This window comes from Branchiostoma lanceolatum, chromosome 4 (assembly GCF_035083965.1).
Source record: "Branchiostoma lanceolatum isolate klBraLanc5 chromosome 4, klBraLanc5.hap2, whole genome shotgun sequence".
Taxonomy (NCBI): Eukaryota; Metazoa; Chordata; class Leptocardii; order Amphioxiformes; family Branchiostomatidae; genus Branchiostoma; species Branchiostoma lanceolatum.
In genome coordinates this window covers 6,553,399-6,565,648 of record NC_089725.1, presented here as the reverse complement: position 1 = coordinate 6,565,648, position 12,250 = coordinate 6,553,399, and the positions used below count along the sequence as shown (strand labels likewise).

The window sequence follows — 12,250 nt, the reverse complement described above, 5'->3', positions numbered from 1 at the left end:
TGTATTGCAGCAACTCCATCGTGTTCTAGTCGTCGCCAGAAGGATATGATTTAGGTAATGTTCGTCTATGTGTGTGTGTCTGTAGGTGTGTGTTTGCATGTGTGTGTATCTGAGTGTGTGTGTGTATCTGTGTGTGCGTGTGTGCATATGTGTGTGTATGAGTGTGTGTACTGTGCATGTTTGTGTGCGTGAGTTTGTAAGTCAGTTCAGGAGAAAATTTGGAGGAGAAATATAAGACCTTACAGAAGCTAATACACCACCCTCCATAGTAATATCTCGCTATGTCTGTATCGAGGCCATAGCCGTATGTATCAGAATTAGGGAAGCCAGAAAAACGTCACGAATTTGTCTTCCAACATCTGTTACAGATTAGGTTTTACCTGTCTGTTTCACACTTTCAGTTTCACGCCCCTGTCACACAGTCGACCATGGCCCTCCGACCCTCACCAGACCATTATGGTACATGGTAGACAGTCAGCCGTTAGGTTGAATACACCTTTCTCACGCCGCGGACATGATAGAATGAAGACGAGGCCAATGAGGCGAAGATTCCTCCCAAATCACACTTAGTTTTAGAATTAGATATCCAATTATCAATATTGCAAGAGTCTGAAGACCCAAAATCTCTAAAAAAAAAAATTTCATAAGTTTTTTTTTTCATTTTCCAGAGCTATTATTTTTCTCTGTGGTATGACCACAACCTGTTGGGTCCCTTGGGAATATATTACCCAGTTTCGAAACTGACAGGTGACACCTGTCACAACATGCCTATAATGGAAATATAGATAATCCTCATTGCTTATGCAAATTCATTGTGTACATCTCTGTCTAAACTACCTGCAAGTACATAACATGAAAATCTGTTGCTCGTTTCTTCAGTTATTGTCCTTAGAAGATTTTGACAAATACGCATTGCAGTTCCAGTGACACAGACCAGGGAGCCCAAAATCGACCTTGACCTTTCTCCTCCCAACACCTACCCACATACCAAATATCATTACAATCCATCTAGACGTTCTTCAGTTATGCTGACTCCGGACGCACAAACATACACACACGCAAACACACTCGAAACAATATCTCCATGAAAAATGTTTTTTCATGGAGATAACTAGTGTAATGAACAGAAAAGATGCAGCAATTTAGAGCCACGTTGACCATCCCATAGTCCACGCCCTCCTCCATCATAACGTAAAAATGCAAAATAAGAACATAGAAATGCAGATATTTGACGGTCCTGCAGGCACTTCCTCATTGGTCGATTCTCTAATTGGCAGGTACTAGGTAATCATTGGCTGAACTGGTAATTGTGATGGGCAGTTAGGATCGGTCTAATGTTTGGCACATGTCCTCATTTTCATTCTAACTTGTCCGCCGTTATAATTAAAGGTGTATTTGTTTACTGTTGTGCCAGGCGATCTAAAATTGGGAGTGGTCGGAAAGGTCCTGCGGAGGTCTGGAAGGAGTCGTCAAGTGGTTGGGAGTTAGTCAGCGGTAGTAGTGGCATAGTTAGAACTCATGTTTTGAGACGACTGTTTCCCAGTCTTCTCATGACTCCCTTCAAACCACGGTGACTATTGTAAATGCATTCAAGTTCTTGTGGCTTTAATTTCACTGTAGGGAGAAAATGGAGGGTTCGCAGTCGTTTTAAGTTTGCGATTGAAACAATAAAAAGACAAGGGGGTAGGAGGGGAAAAAATGGCAGTGGTTTTAAGTTCACGGCAAAGAGCTTACCGCGAACATAAAACCACCGTGAACATTTCTGCATTTACAGTACTTCCATCCTTACTGAAAGAATGGGTAAGGGGGCAAAGTCTTCAGTTTTGAGGATGTCATCCATATAATCAGATCAGCATGGCCTTAGTGAGCCAAAGGCTTGTGACAGTCTCTTTAAAGGCATCCAGAGCATTTTCTGAGGCTTGCAACTTGAATAAAAAAACTCAAATTTCAAGTTTCAATAACACCTTAGCATTACATGTGGACATTAAAGGAGCAAAGATACGACGTCGTTGTGTGGTGAGAACTGATACAAAATCCAAGCCCTAATAGACTGATCCTGACCGTCCATCACAATTAGCGGTTCGACCAATGAGAGTGCCTGCAAGTCCGTCAAATATTTGCATTTTTATGTTTTAATTTTGCGATTCTACGTTTTGACGGAGGTCGGCAGGGCTATGGTATCGGTCTATTTACACTAGGCGCGTGAAACTAAAAGATCACCATCTAGCTTATCTGTGTGCCGCTTTTGATAAGAAATTTGCACGCAAATGTGGTTAACAGTGGCATTAAATGTCAATTTCATAAAGATTACAGCAACTAGAATATTTCCAATTTTCAAGCCTAATAAAATGCTCTGGGTGCCTTTTACCAAACTTGTCATTTCAACCAATCTGAAATCATGCACAACTGCCTTTCAGAGAGTCAAGGAAACAGTGTCAGGTATTTAAGCATAATCTTTATTGTCATAATAAACAGATACAGCAAAAACTACCAGTTAATAGAGTAGTAAAGCAAATACAAGCAAAAAATGGTCCTCACATATTATTATAGTAATTACATTGATTTACACTCACTATGGTTTCAGTCATTGCTTGTCAGAGTCTTCTAAACAGAACCAAATATTTATAAGCTTCCTCACATCTCTGTCAACATGTGTTGTGATAGGGTTGTAACACGACAGCCTTCCGATCAAGTGGTTTGCGGTCCCCGCATATCCCTATTCAGAAAATAGTCCAGACCAATATTAGGTGATGGGCTTACAGAAATGTAGTAAACAGTAGTGAACAGTAGTGATATTTTAGCAGACAAGCTATGTTTTACCTTGGTGTGGATCAAACGTTACATCTCGTAGCATAGTTTTGTACAGTACAAAAAAACATGATCATGCAAAGGTTGGCATGAGATCACCTACGCATTGATAAATGCTAACGATTCCATACAGGCAGATTCTTATCCCTATCCGCATGACTGAAACGTGTTATTAACAATTTCTAATTAAAACGATAGAATCCGATATATATATCAGCCACAACTGGACATGGCTGGCGTATGCAAACAAAAAGTAAAACAGTAGGAGTGTTGAGTTTATATTTCAACACTGCATGCGAGCACAAGATGTGTTGGGGAGGGCTAGTCCTGACGTTCCAAATATACAGCACAATCGGTCGACTTCTTGGTAAAGTTATCTAAGATGCAATCCTGCTGGCCTTTTCTACATTTGTGCATGTAACAACGTATTTCTCATCGGTGCAATTAAATACCTGTAACTGTGACAAAAGGGCCGTTAAGTTTCATTACTTAAAACATCTAGAAGGACACAAACATAGTCTGCTCTTTCATCTTGCTTACATACTGGTAGATTCTACTGTACAGGACAACGACGCAGAGCGTGGTGCGGACCTTGACCTTGCATGAGTCACACAGAGACACTACACATACCTAAGGCACAAACCATCATGAGGAAATCAAGGACGGGTGTACATACAGTCTAGCAAGCAATGACTGAACGGATCTGGACAAAAAATTTGAAATCATATCACAAAAGAGGGCTGAACAACAGTGTGGTTAACTAGGATTGGTAACAAGTGAGCTACATCACAATTGGGAACACCTATTTGTATGGGCAATTCTTCAAAGGGAGGAAGTGCAGTGGACGTAGTGATAAACGTTGTATTTGTTTTGATGTGCGAACTGACTATGATCACTACTGTAGGTGTGTAGATCCCACACGCACGAATACAATATCTGGGTATGTGTATAGAAGAATCAAACAAGTCAATTTTCCTGTCATCATTCCCTAGAACAAGCCCCCCTCCCCCCTGACCTTAAGACTTTTTACCAACATCACCCGGACCCTGCACCTCCTCCCCGTGAGAGTTGTGAACGTGACAGTGTCTGGCAATGTTCTACACCAACTACTATCTCATTGCATTCTACACATTAGTAAAAAGAACGTAACATGGTTTTCATTACTGTACTAATGATGATTCATACAATGAACTGCTTAACATTACACATCCATATCGCTAATATCTTTCTTCATGTATCCATATAATTTATGCTGCATGCCCAACATTCTCTGCTACATGTATCTTGTTTTCCTGGGAAAAATCCTTTCCACTGCAAAATTTCTACACATCTGATGTTGACTGTACATAAGTGGTTTTTGCAATGTACATGATATTTCTTCCAAAAACCACAAACCCCCACCCACCCAAAAATACATGGCATAAGTAAAAGGAAAAAAAAAGAGAAATACAGAATCAAAACTCATCACTTTGGTGAATGACTAATTATTTCTTGTCATAACTGGTATAATTTTGTATGGAAACTGGAATGGCCAGTCATTCCACTGTAGGGTAGCTTGGTTTTCTATTCAGTCTTGGTGATTGCAAGTCCAAGTCAAGAATCGAACGAACGTTACCCCACCTGGGGTAAAGAGAAGGGACGACCTGTTGGATCTTTAGCAGCAACCACCTCCACTCTGCTTGACTGGGGTGCTCTGGATTTTCACGTTCTGTTTTGTCTCGTTGGTTACGGCCCCGGGCCCCATGCGGTTCTTAATCTCTGCTGCCATCGTCATGAAGGCCTGTTCCACGTTCGTGGCGTTCTTGGCGCTAGTTTCGAGGAAAGGGATATGGAGCTGGTCTGCAAATTCCTGCAAAAGACAATGGTACACTTATAGTAAATAGTGACAACGACAATGGTCTTCACTACATATCCATGCCAAATGTGGGCTAAATGCATTGAGTTAGATAAATAAATTTACTTATGCTATTTTCAATCTATAACTTAAGAGTCTCTTTCCCTCTTCTTAAAACATGTGAAGACAAAGTTTTTCTATTACACTGTAGTTTTTAGATGACATAATATAAGTGGACATTTTACCCTTCATTTAACATGCATATTTAAGGTCTAGTTGAAGGGCACTTAAAAAAGACATTTGCCCATATCTGTGTTTTTTGGGACACAGTTTTTGCTTTGTTTTGCCAGTCCAAACCGGTCCAGCCGAACCAGTATCCACCCCTAGTAGTTCCAAGTTCACACAAATTTTGGAAAGATCATGTCAGTTTGTGGAGAACACAACTTTACTTAGCGGAGATCATAAGAGGCTTTACCTTGGCCGTCGTGTAGTCAACCACCTTCTTTGTGGTGAGGTCGCTCTTGTTGCCAACGAGTAATTTGTTGACATTTTCACACGCATAGCGATCTATCTCCTGAAGCCACTGTTTTACATTGTTGAAAGATTCCTGTTGGGAATGGGGAAATTGTGGTTAGGACTTTAGTCTGACATGTTCATGTTAGAGTACACGTCCTACTTAAGTTTATATAAGCTTGCACATCAACAGAAAAAAGACATAGGACACCAAACAATTATCAATATCTTTAGGACATCTGCAGGACTGGACATACATCTTTTAGTTTTAGATGAACTATTTTAACCTTTTACACTCACTGTGTCAGTGCTCGAAATAGTTAGCACATATGTACTTTTGTGAACCCAAAATTTGAGCTCTGCAACTAATTTTCTCTCCATGGGTGCACTGGTGCACCTAGATATTTGTGTAGGCTTACGTATATGTAAAGGCACAATTATACACTAGTAAAAAGCATATTTTCTATACTTTAGTGTCAGAAAAAAATATCAAAACCTTTTGCAGTGTATAACTAGTTTAAAATTATGAAGGAAGCTGTAGAAATTCCGATTCAAGCTCTCAAGAATAAGGTTTGAAAGTGGGATTTGCAGACATTTTATTTCATGTTGTATACCCACATTTTGTTCTGTAAACCTAGTATCTAGGTTGGTGCATCTGTGCACCTCTTCCCAAAAATGACTTCCAAGTCCTGTATTGTGTTCAATGTTCATTGTTATGAGGGATGGGTAGTTATGTCATCCCATACTTTCACACTGCTTACATGAAAGGTATTATCTTCATTTCCACTTGGAAATGGAAAATGGAAATAAAAAATTGCTGAAATTTTTATGGTAGTGACATTTGCTAACACTGTTTAGGACATTTGCATAATAACTTCACACTTAAAGCATTTTAAAACCATTCGAAAACGAGCCGTACAATGATCCCCTTAGTTTCGCGAGCCTAGAAAAACACCCACAACGATTTTCAGTGAGTTCTCACATTACACCGATGTCATATTTTTGCATCATGGATGTCGCTATACATTGTAATTATAGTGTTGTTTGAACTAATCATGTATAGAAATGACTTAAATGATTTGACTTTCAAAATCCAATTTTCGGGCCCTAATGTTGCTTGGGTTTCCTTTAAGGGTTGCATAACTGTGTCCATGACTTACCTGGTCTGTGACATCGTACACAATGATAATTCCGTGCGCTCCCCTATAGTAACTAGATGTGATGGTGCGGAACCGCTCCTGGCCTGCTGTGTCCCACTGTGAGCAGAAAGTGGTAAAAAAACAGCCCACAGTTAGTACAAGGAATATTACATCCAAAACAACAGCAGCCATTGGAATCAATACGATTTCAAAAGGCAAGGTTTCTCATGGACCAACGTTATGATTCATGCCAAATATTTTCTACAACCAGGTCCAGAACATAAATAAACAAGACCAGAACATGTTGCCCATAATGTTGAAAGAGCGTTTACAAAAATGAAATTGAGAATGTAAACATGATAGGACGATGATATTTAAGTGATTTAGCTGCAAGAAATCTAGCTGCATGCAGACAACAGTTGTGTTGTTGGATGAAAATTTAAATGCCTGTCACCGATATCTTCTCTTCTAAGTCCAGATCACTGATGTTTACTCTGGTAATCTACTCTAGTCTGCTCAATCAACTTCAGCATTCTAATTATAAACAACAATAGCCTGAGGGGTGGCATGTTACTACTGGGGATGGGTGAGTGAATGAATAGGTTGTGACAATGTGAGTGATAGGCATGAGTGTCATTTTTGTATGCTTAGGTAGTCTCATATCCAACCTTCACAACACGAGGAACAATAGACAAGAAGGTGTGTATGTGTGTTTGTGAGTAATACTGTAAATGCAGAAATGTTCGCGGTGGTTTTATGTTTGCCTTTTCAGCGAACTTAAAACCACTGCGAACATTTTTATCCAATGCTGTAGCAGTACTGCAAATGCAGAAATGGTCTTGGTGGTTTTATGTTCGCGGTTTCCGCGGCGACGTTTTACCGCGAACTTAAAACCACCGTGAACATTTTTGTCGAATACTGAAGCAGTATGTGACTATAGTGCTGCTGCGAACTTAAAACCACCGCATACACTCCATTTTCCCCTTAGTGCGAAAGAAAAACCATGCATTTACAGTATTACGTTGGGACAGAATGCTTCTGTGGACATTTGCAAGTAAGGAGGCCTCACTTACTATCTGAAGCTTGATGGTCTTGCCGTCTAGTTCTATGGTTCTGATCTTGAAGTCAACACCAATTGTGCTGATGTAGCTTTCTGTGTACGTGTCATCCTGGAAGACAAAGGCAGAAATTTATTAGAAAGAATCTTGCAGTTTCTTTTTGCCATGCCACATACATGCTTTTGGTATACATAACTGGTATACATACAGTTCTGTTCTCACATAAACAATTGCCCCTTGACACCAGCTGTGTTTGGACATGACAATAGGACATTGGACAACATAAGGCTTTCTTGTTTCTGAACAATATCACTTCTGCACAAAAAACAGGCTTCATTTCTCACAGGGGTCTAAGATGCACCTTAATTTTCATACACATATCTCCAAACATTTTTGTATTATGAAACACTAGAGTAGCACCCTTGTAAAGTTACGTATGATACTGTATACTGTAAATGCAGAAATTTTCGCCGGAGTTTTATATTCCCGTTTTTGCAGTCACCACTTCCCTGTGAACTTAAAACCACCGCGAAAATGATTGTTGTCTTCTGCCCGCCTACCCCTTTACTTCAATCATGGACCTAAAACACAACATTTTTTTCCATAATGCAAAATTCAATCCCTACGAACCAAGATGCAGTTGCAGCAATACCCTTGTATTTCTCTGAGTTAAAACATCTGTGTAGTGCATGATACCAGCAATTTGCTGCATGTGTTCCACATGTATTTTTTGTTGTTGCAATTCAGATAAAAATGAAAAAATAAGAACTTGTGTAGGACCAAAAACTTCTTTGAAAAAAGACATTTTGAATACATCAGCATATCACACAAAAATAAACCAACAATGATAGTATCATTCAATATAAGAATGCATTTGTGTTTCTCCTGTTATTGAGATTGGGATTTTTCTTGCTTTATAATTAAATAATGAGTTAATTGTCTGTATGTCACAGTGAACATGGCGACCACTTTGAGACCTGGCACAGCGACTAGAGAAAATGTTTATACAGTACATGTGAAGAGACAATGTTGTGGCTTAAAAGGCCAGCTCATACTTACAGCAAATCGCAGGAGCAGACAGGACTTTCCTACACCAGAGTCGCCGATCAGAAGCAATTTGAACAAGTAATCACTGCAAAACATCAAGGACAGGTCAGAATGGTATGGAGGCACGATGGTAAACATTCTACGACACATTTTTCAGTATCTTGGTGTAAGTGGGTCAAACCTTACAGTCTGGTCTAATGCAGTTTGTCCTTAGGCCACAGCAAGTAATTTTTATGGATGACATCAGCGCGCTCATTAATTTTCGCCTGATTTCGAAATAAAAAACAAGAAATTTCATTGCCCTCCGACGGTGGTCAACATGCCAAAAATTGGCAAATATGTCGTAAACGTTGACAGTCTAAGGTCTTTCATTGCATATGAATACCCAGTGTAGTTCCTGCCCATGATGGTATAATAACAAGCTGTTTTCTGCATTTGTTCTAGCAAGGACATTATATAAATAATGGGGGGGGGGGTCTAGTTAATTGAGCTGTATACACAAGGTGTTTCATCACATATGAATTCCAAGTGTATTTGCTTCAGATGATGGTACAACAAGCTCTTTTTTGCATTTGTTGTAGCTAGTCTATTGAGATGTATACACATCTACAATGACATGTTTACATTAAAGGAAGGAAGTTTTATATTATATATGAAACCTCATTGGTTGAATACAGGAATAAAAGACCTGTTGGTCATGATATCATATTTCGTCGCTTCAATTCTTGTTTAACAAGGCTTATGATCTCAAAATTTGAAACTATAGGAATCTTGTTTTTTTTGGCCCGCCTTGTTTTTTTTTCGCCCTATCTCATTAATTTTGGAATCTGCGGAGGATGTCATCCATAAAATTTACTTGCTGTGGCCTTACTGTACAAAACTGGTGTGGCACGCCTAAAGGCAGTTTTGTACGACAACAAAAAAAGCTTTCATTCCTGTTACCAGTACAATCCTCTGATGAAATCACAAAACATTGGACATTTGGGATTTTGGAAGAGAATAAAAATCTTTTTCTTGAGGTCATGATGGCCGAAATTGTGATCTGTGTTGTCTTGATAAACCACAGTTTGCACACTACTGGTGCTAGCAAGTGGGGATTGCAGATTTTTGGAAGGGACGTTTATGTCATAACCAATGTTTGTGGGGATATAACAGATAAGTCATGTTAAGGAACCCATCACAGGGTTTCGTGTCATGAGGAACATGAGGGGGACCTTTATTTAACATTCAAAGCTAACGGCTATACAAGCAAAACATGGCGTTATGAAACAGGTTGGCATTGACCACTTGAAACAACATAGGGTCATAAAATAAGAACATGGGGGGGGGGGGGGTCAAGCTGCTGTACACAATCTTGTCCCAACTTTATTCTTCCTGAAAATGGCTTCTAGTTTTCGGACATTTGAACTTACAGATTTGTCAATGTTCACTCACTGGTCAGTGTTCATAATCAGTCAGCAGTACTACGGGCAATTCTTTTGTGTCAAGTCATGATTGAATCACTTACATATCTAGTGTCAATAAACATTTTCAAATTCTTCACTTCGATTTCAGAGCAGCCTTTTCTTATCAAGACTTATGTGGAAGTATCATGAGGTATTAAGATTGCGTAAGAAAAGAAAATTAGCTGCTTGTGTCCCAATTGCTTCTACAGATGACAAAGGTCGTCATCTGACAACACCCCTCCCTCCTGTGTGTTGTCTATATGACTGGTGCCCTCGTGATGTCGTGTGTGAAAGGAAGTGAGAAAAAAAGCCGGCATCTTCACTTCCGCTCCTCTCTAACTCCATACTCCGAACACATCGTAAACATGAACGACTTTCCTGTCTTTCTGTAGAATCTTAAACATCCAGGTATAATCTCAAAGGTTCCCGGCAAAGTTTCATTGATTCATTTTCACTGTTGGCTCAACTCTCCATGACAGGACACTGCCTCTCACTTGTCCTAATTTTCATGTCTGAAAGATCAGCGTCTTCCACATGTCCTAAGGAACACACACCTTTAAGACATCGTTGTGACGTAACCTTAGTAAAATTGCTATCTTTCTGACTAGGTAAGTCTGTGGAAAGGGTAGATGTTGTCCTAAACTCGACCTGTGTTTCAGATAATTTTCCCTGCACGGTGTCCCCCAAGTGTAGACTGTCTGACGTGTCCGGCCGGCATCTAAAAACGATCTTAAAAAGAAAAGGTTGCGACTTACTATTCCGGATTCATGGTTGACATTGCCAGTAGGATCCTACGATGGAGAAATTATCTGATCTGGGGTCCTTGGAAGGAAGAAATCCACCTGTACGCAGCTAACAGAAAGAGGAATCAAACGGAAACGCTTTTCAATATGGCTGCTACTCCCTCGTACAGATTGCAATTGGGGCCTATAGGGGGGGTCCGACTATTGCTCATGTATGACGTCACTCCTCCGACGTGGCATCACATGTTATATTAACATAATTTATTCTACTAGGTCATGCCACTGAAATAATCAGGGGGAAGCAGTAATCTCCAAGCAGATCTACGGTGGCAGGAGTGGACGACAGTACCCATGGGCCAAATAATATACAGCCGGCGGGATATTTAGCTTGAGTTTTATACACAATCTCTCGCTGGCGCCCCCCTCCCCTCTCTAGGGGACTGGTGAGTGTCGGGCGGGCGGGCCGCCAGGATTGCGTCATCAGGCTGGCTGCCACCGTAGATCTGCTTGAATATTTGTAGGGAACCTTCAAGCAGATGTAAGGATCTGGCTCAGTCTCAGTTCTTATGCGTGTTTTGCGGCATTTAGCTAGTTTTACACTTTTCGACTATCCGCTTCATCCTGCTCAACGTTATAACGTTATACATTCGGCCATTGTCCACAAACTGAAGAAAGAGGAATAGTTGTAATGTTTAATTATGCATATGTAATGTTTTCATTTGCCCCTAGGGCGGGGTCTGATTGCGCAATAATAGAAAAGGGCAGGCACAGACGCTGGATATAGTGTCCTTGTGCTTACTACCCATCGGGGCTTTTCTGCATTTCAAGGAAGCGTGCATCATTAGAAAAAGCCGAAGACATTCAGGCCAACAAACGAAAGAAAAAAATGACGAAATCATCTGCTTGGAAGTTAGCCGTTGACATCACACAGCCAATTCGGACTATGATATAATCGTGCGGTGTCATATCATCCTGTGGTTTCGCACCTGGTCTTTGGGGCGCAAACAACGTATAGCATAAAGTGTGGTGGCTGAATTCCACAACTTCCATGGCGCGACATTGGAAAAAAAATAAACCACTCATAAATATTCACGGCTCTCAGTTCAGGTTACGGTTTATATTTTATTCCAAACAACTTCCTTGGTCCCACTGCTTTCTTTATTTTTTTTGGACGCTGGCAAAACAAAACTAAGAATGCCATGTGCAAATGGATTCGGAAACCGCGCCGGCTATAGGGTCCCTATAGCCGGCGCGGTTTAAGTCTGTCAGAGACTATGTTGTACGGGGAAAAATGAATATTTGTTGGTGTCTGTACGGGCGTAGAAATTTTGATATTTTAGTTGATGGCTTCCCCGCGAGCGCCCCTGATTTCCTCTTGTATTATGCACCGTCACGACCAGATGATGATGATGCATGCTTAATGTCTAATAATGATCACCTTACCAAGGACGTCATTATTAAATACCACTATGGAAATACAGTATCTTGTCATTAATCATGCAAATGAGGTCTTCATTTAAATCTTTGATAACGTTACATATCGATATTCCTCTCTTTCTCAACTACACATGTTTGTCCTACATGTATAATGGCATGCAGCGGATTTTTAGAAATGCCCTTATTAATTATGCAAATCATATGCTGATTTGCATAAGTGATATTC

General features: G+C 40.2%; 1 protein-coding gene across 1 annotated transcript; it reads right to left on the bottom strand.

The window, feature by feature from the left end:
* Window positions 1-2,435: 2,435 nt before the first annotated feature.
* LOC136432356 (ras-related protein Rab-1A) lies at window positions 2,436-10,797 on the bottom strand. The gene is made up of 6 exons (XM_066423558.1): window positions 10,600-10,797; window positions 8,412-8,484; window positions 7,368-7,463; window positions 6,316-6,411; window positions 5,118-5,249; window positions 2,436-4,657 (listed from the first exon to the last, which is right to left on the bottom strand). The coding sequence occupies exons 1-6, from the start codon at window positions 10,620-10,622 to the stop codon at window positions 4,463-4,465; spliced, it is 615 nt and encodes a 204-aa protein (XP_066279655.1). The 5' UTR covers window positions 10,623-10,797; the 3' UTR covers window positions 2,436-4,462.
* Window positions 10,798-12,250: the final 1,453 nt, after the last annotated feature.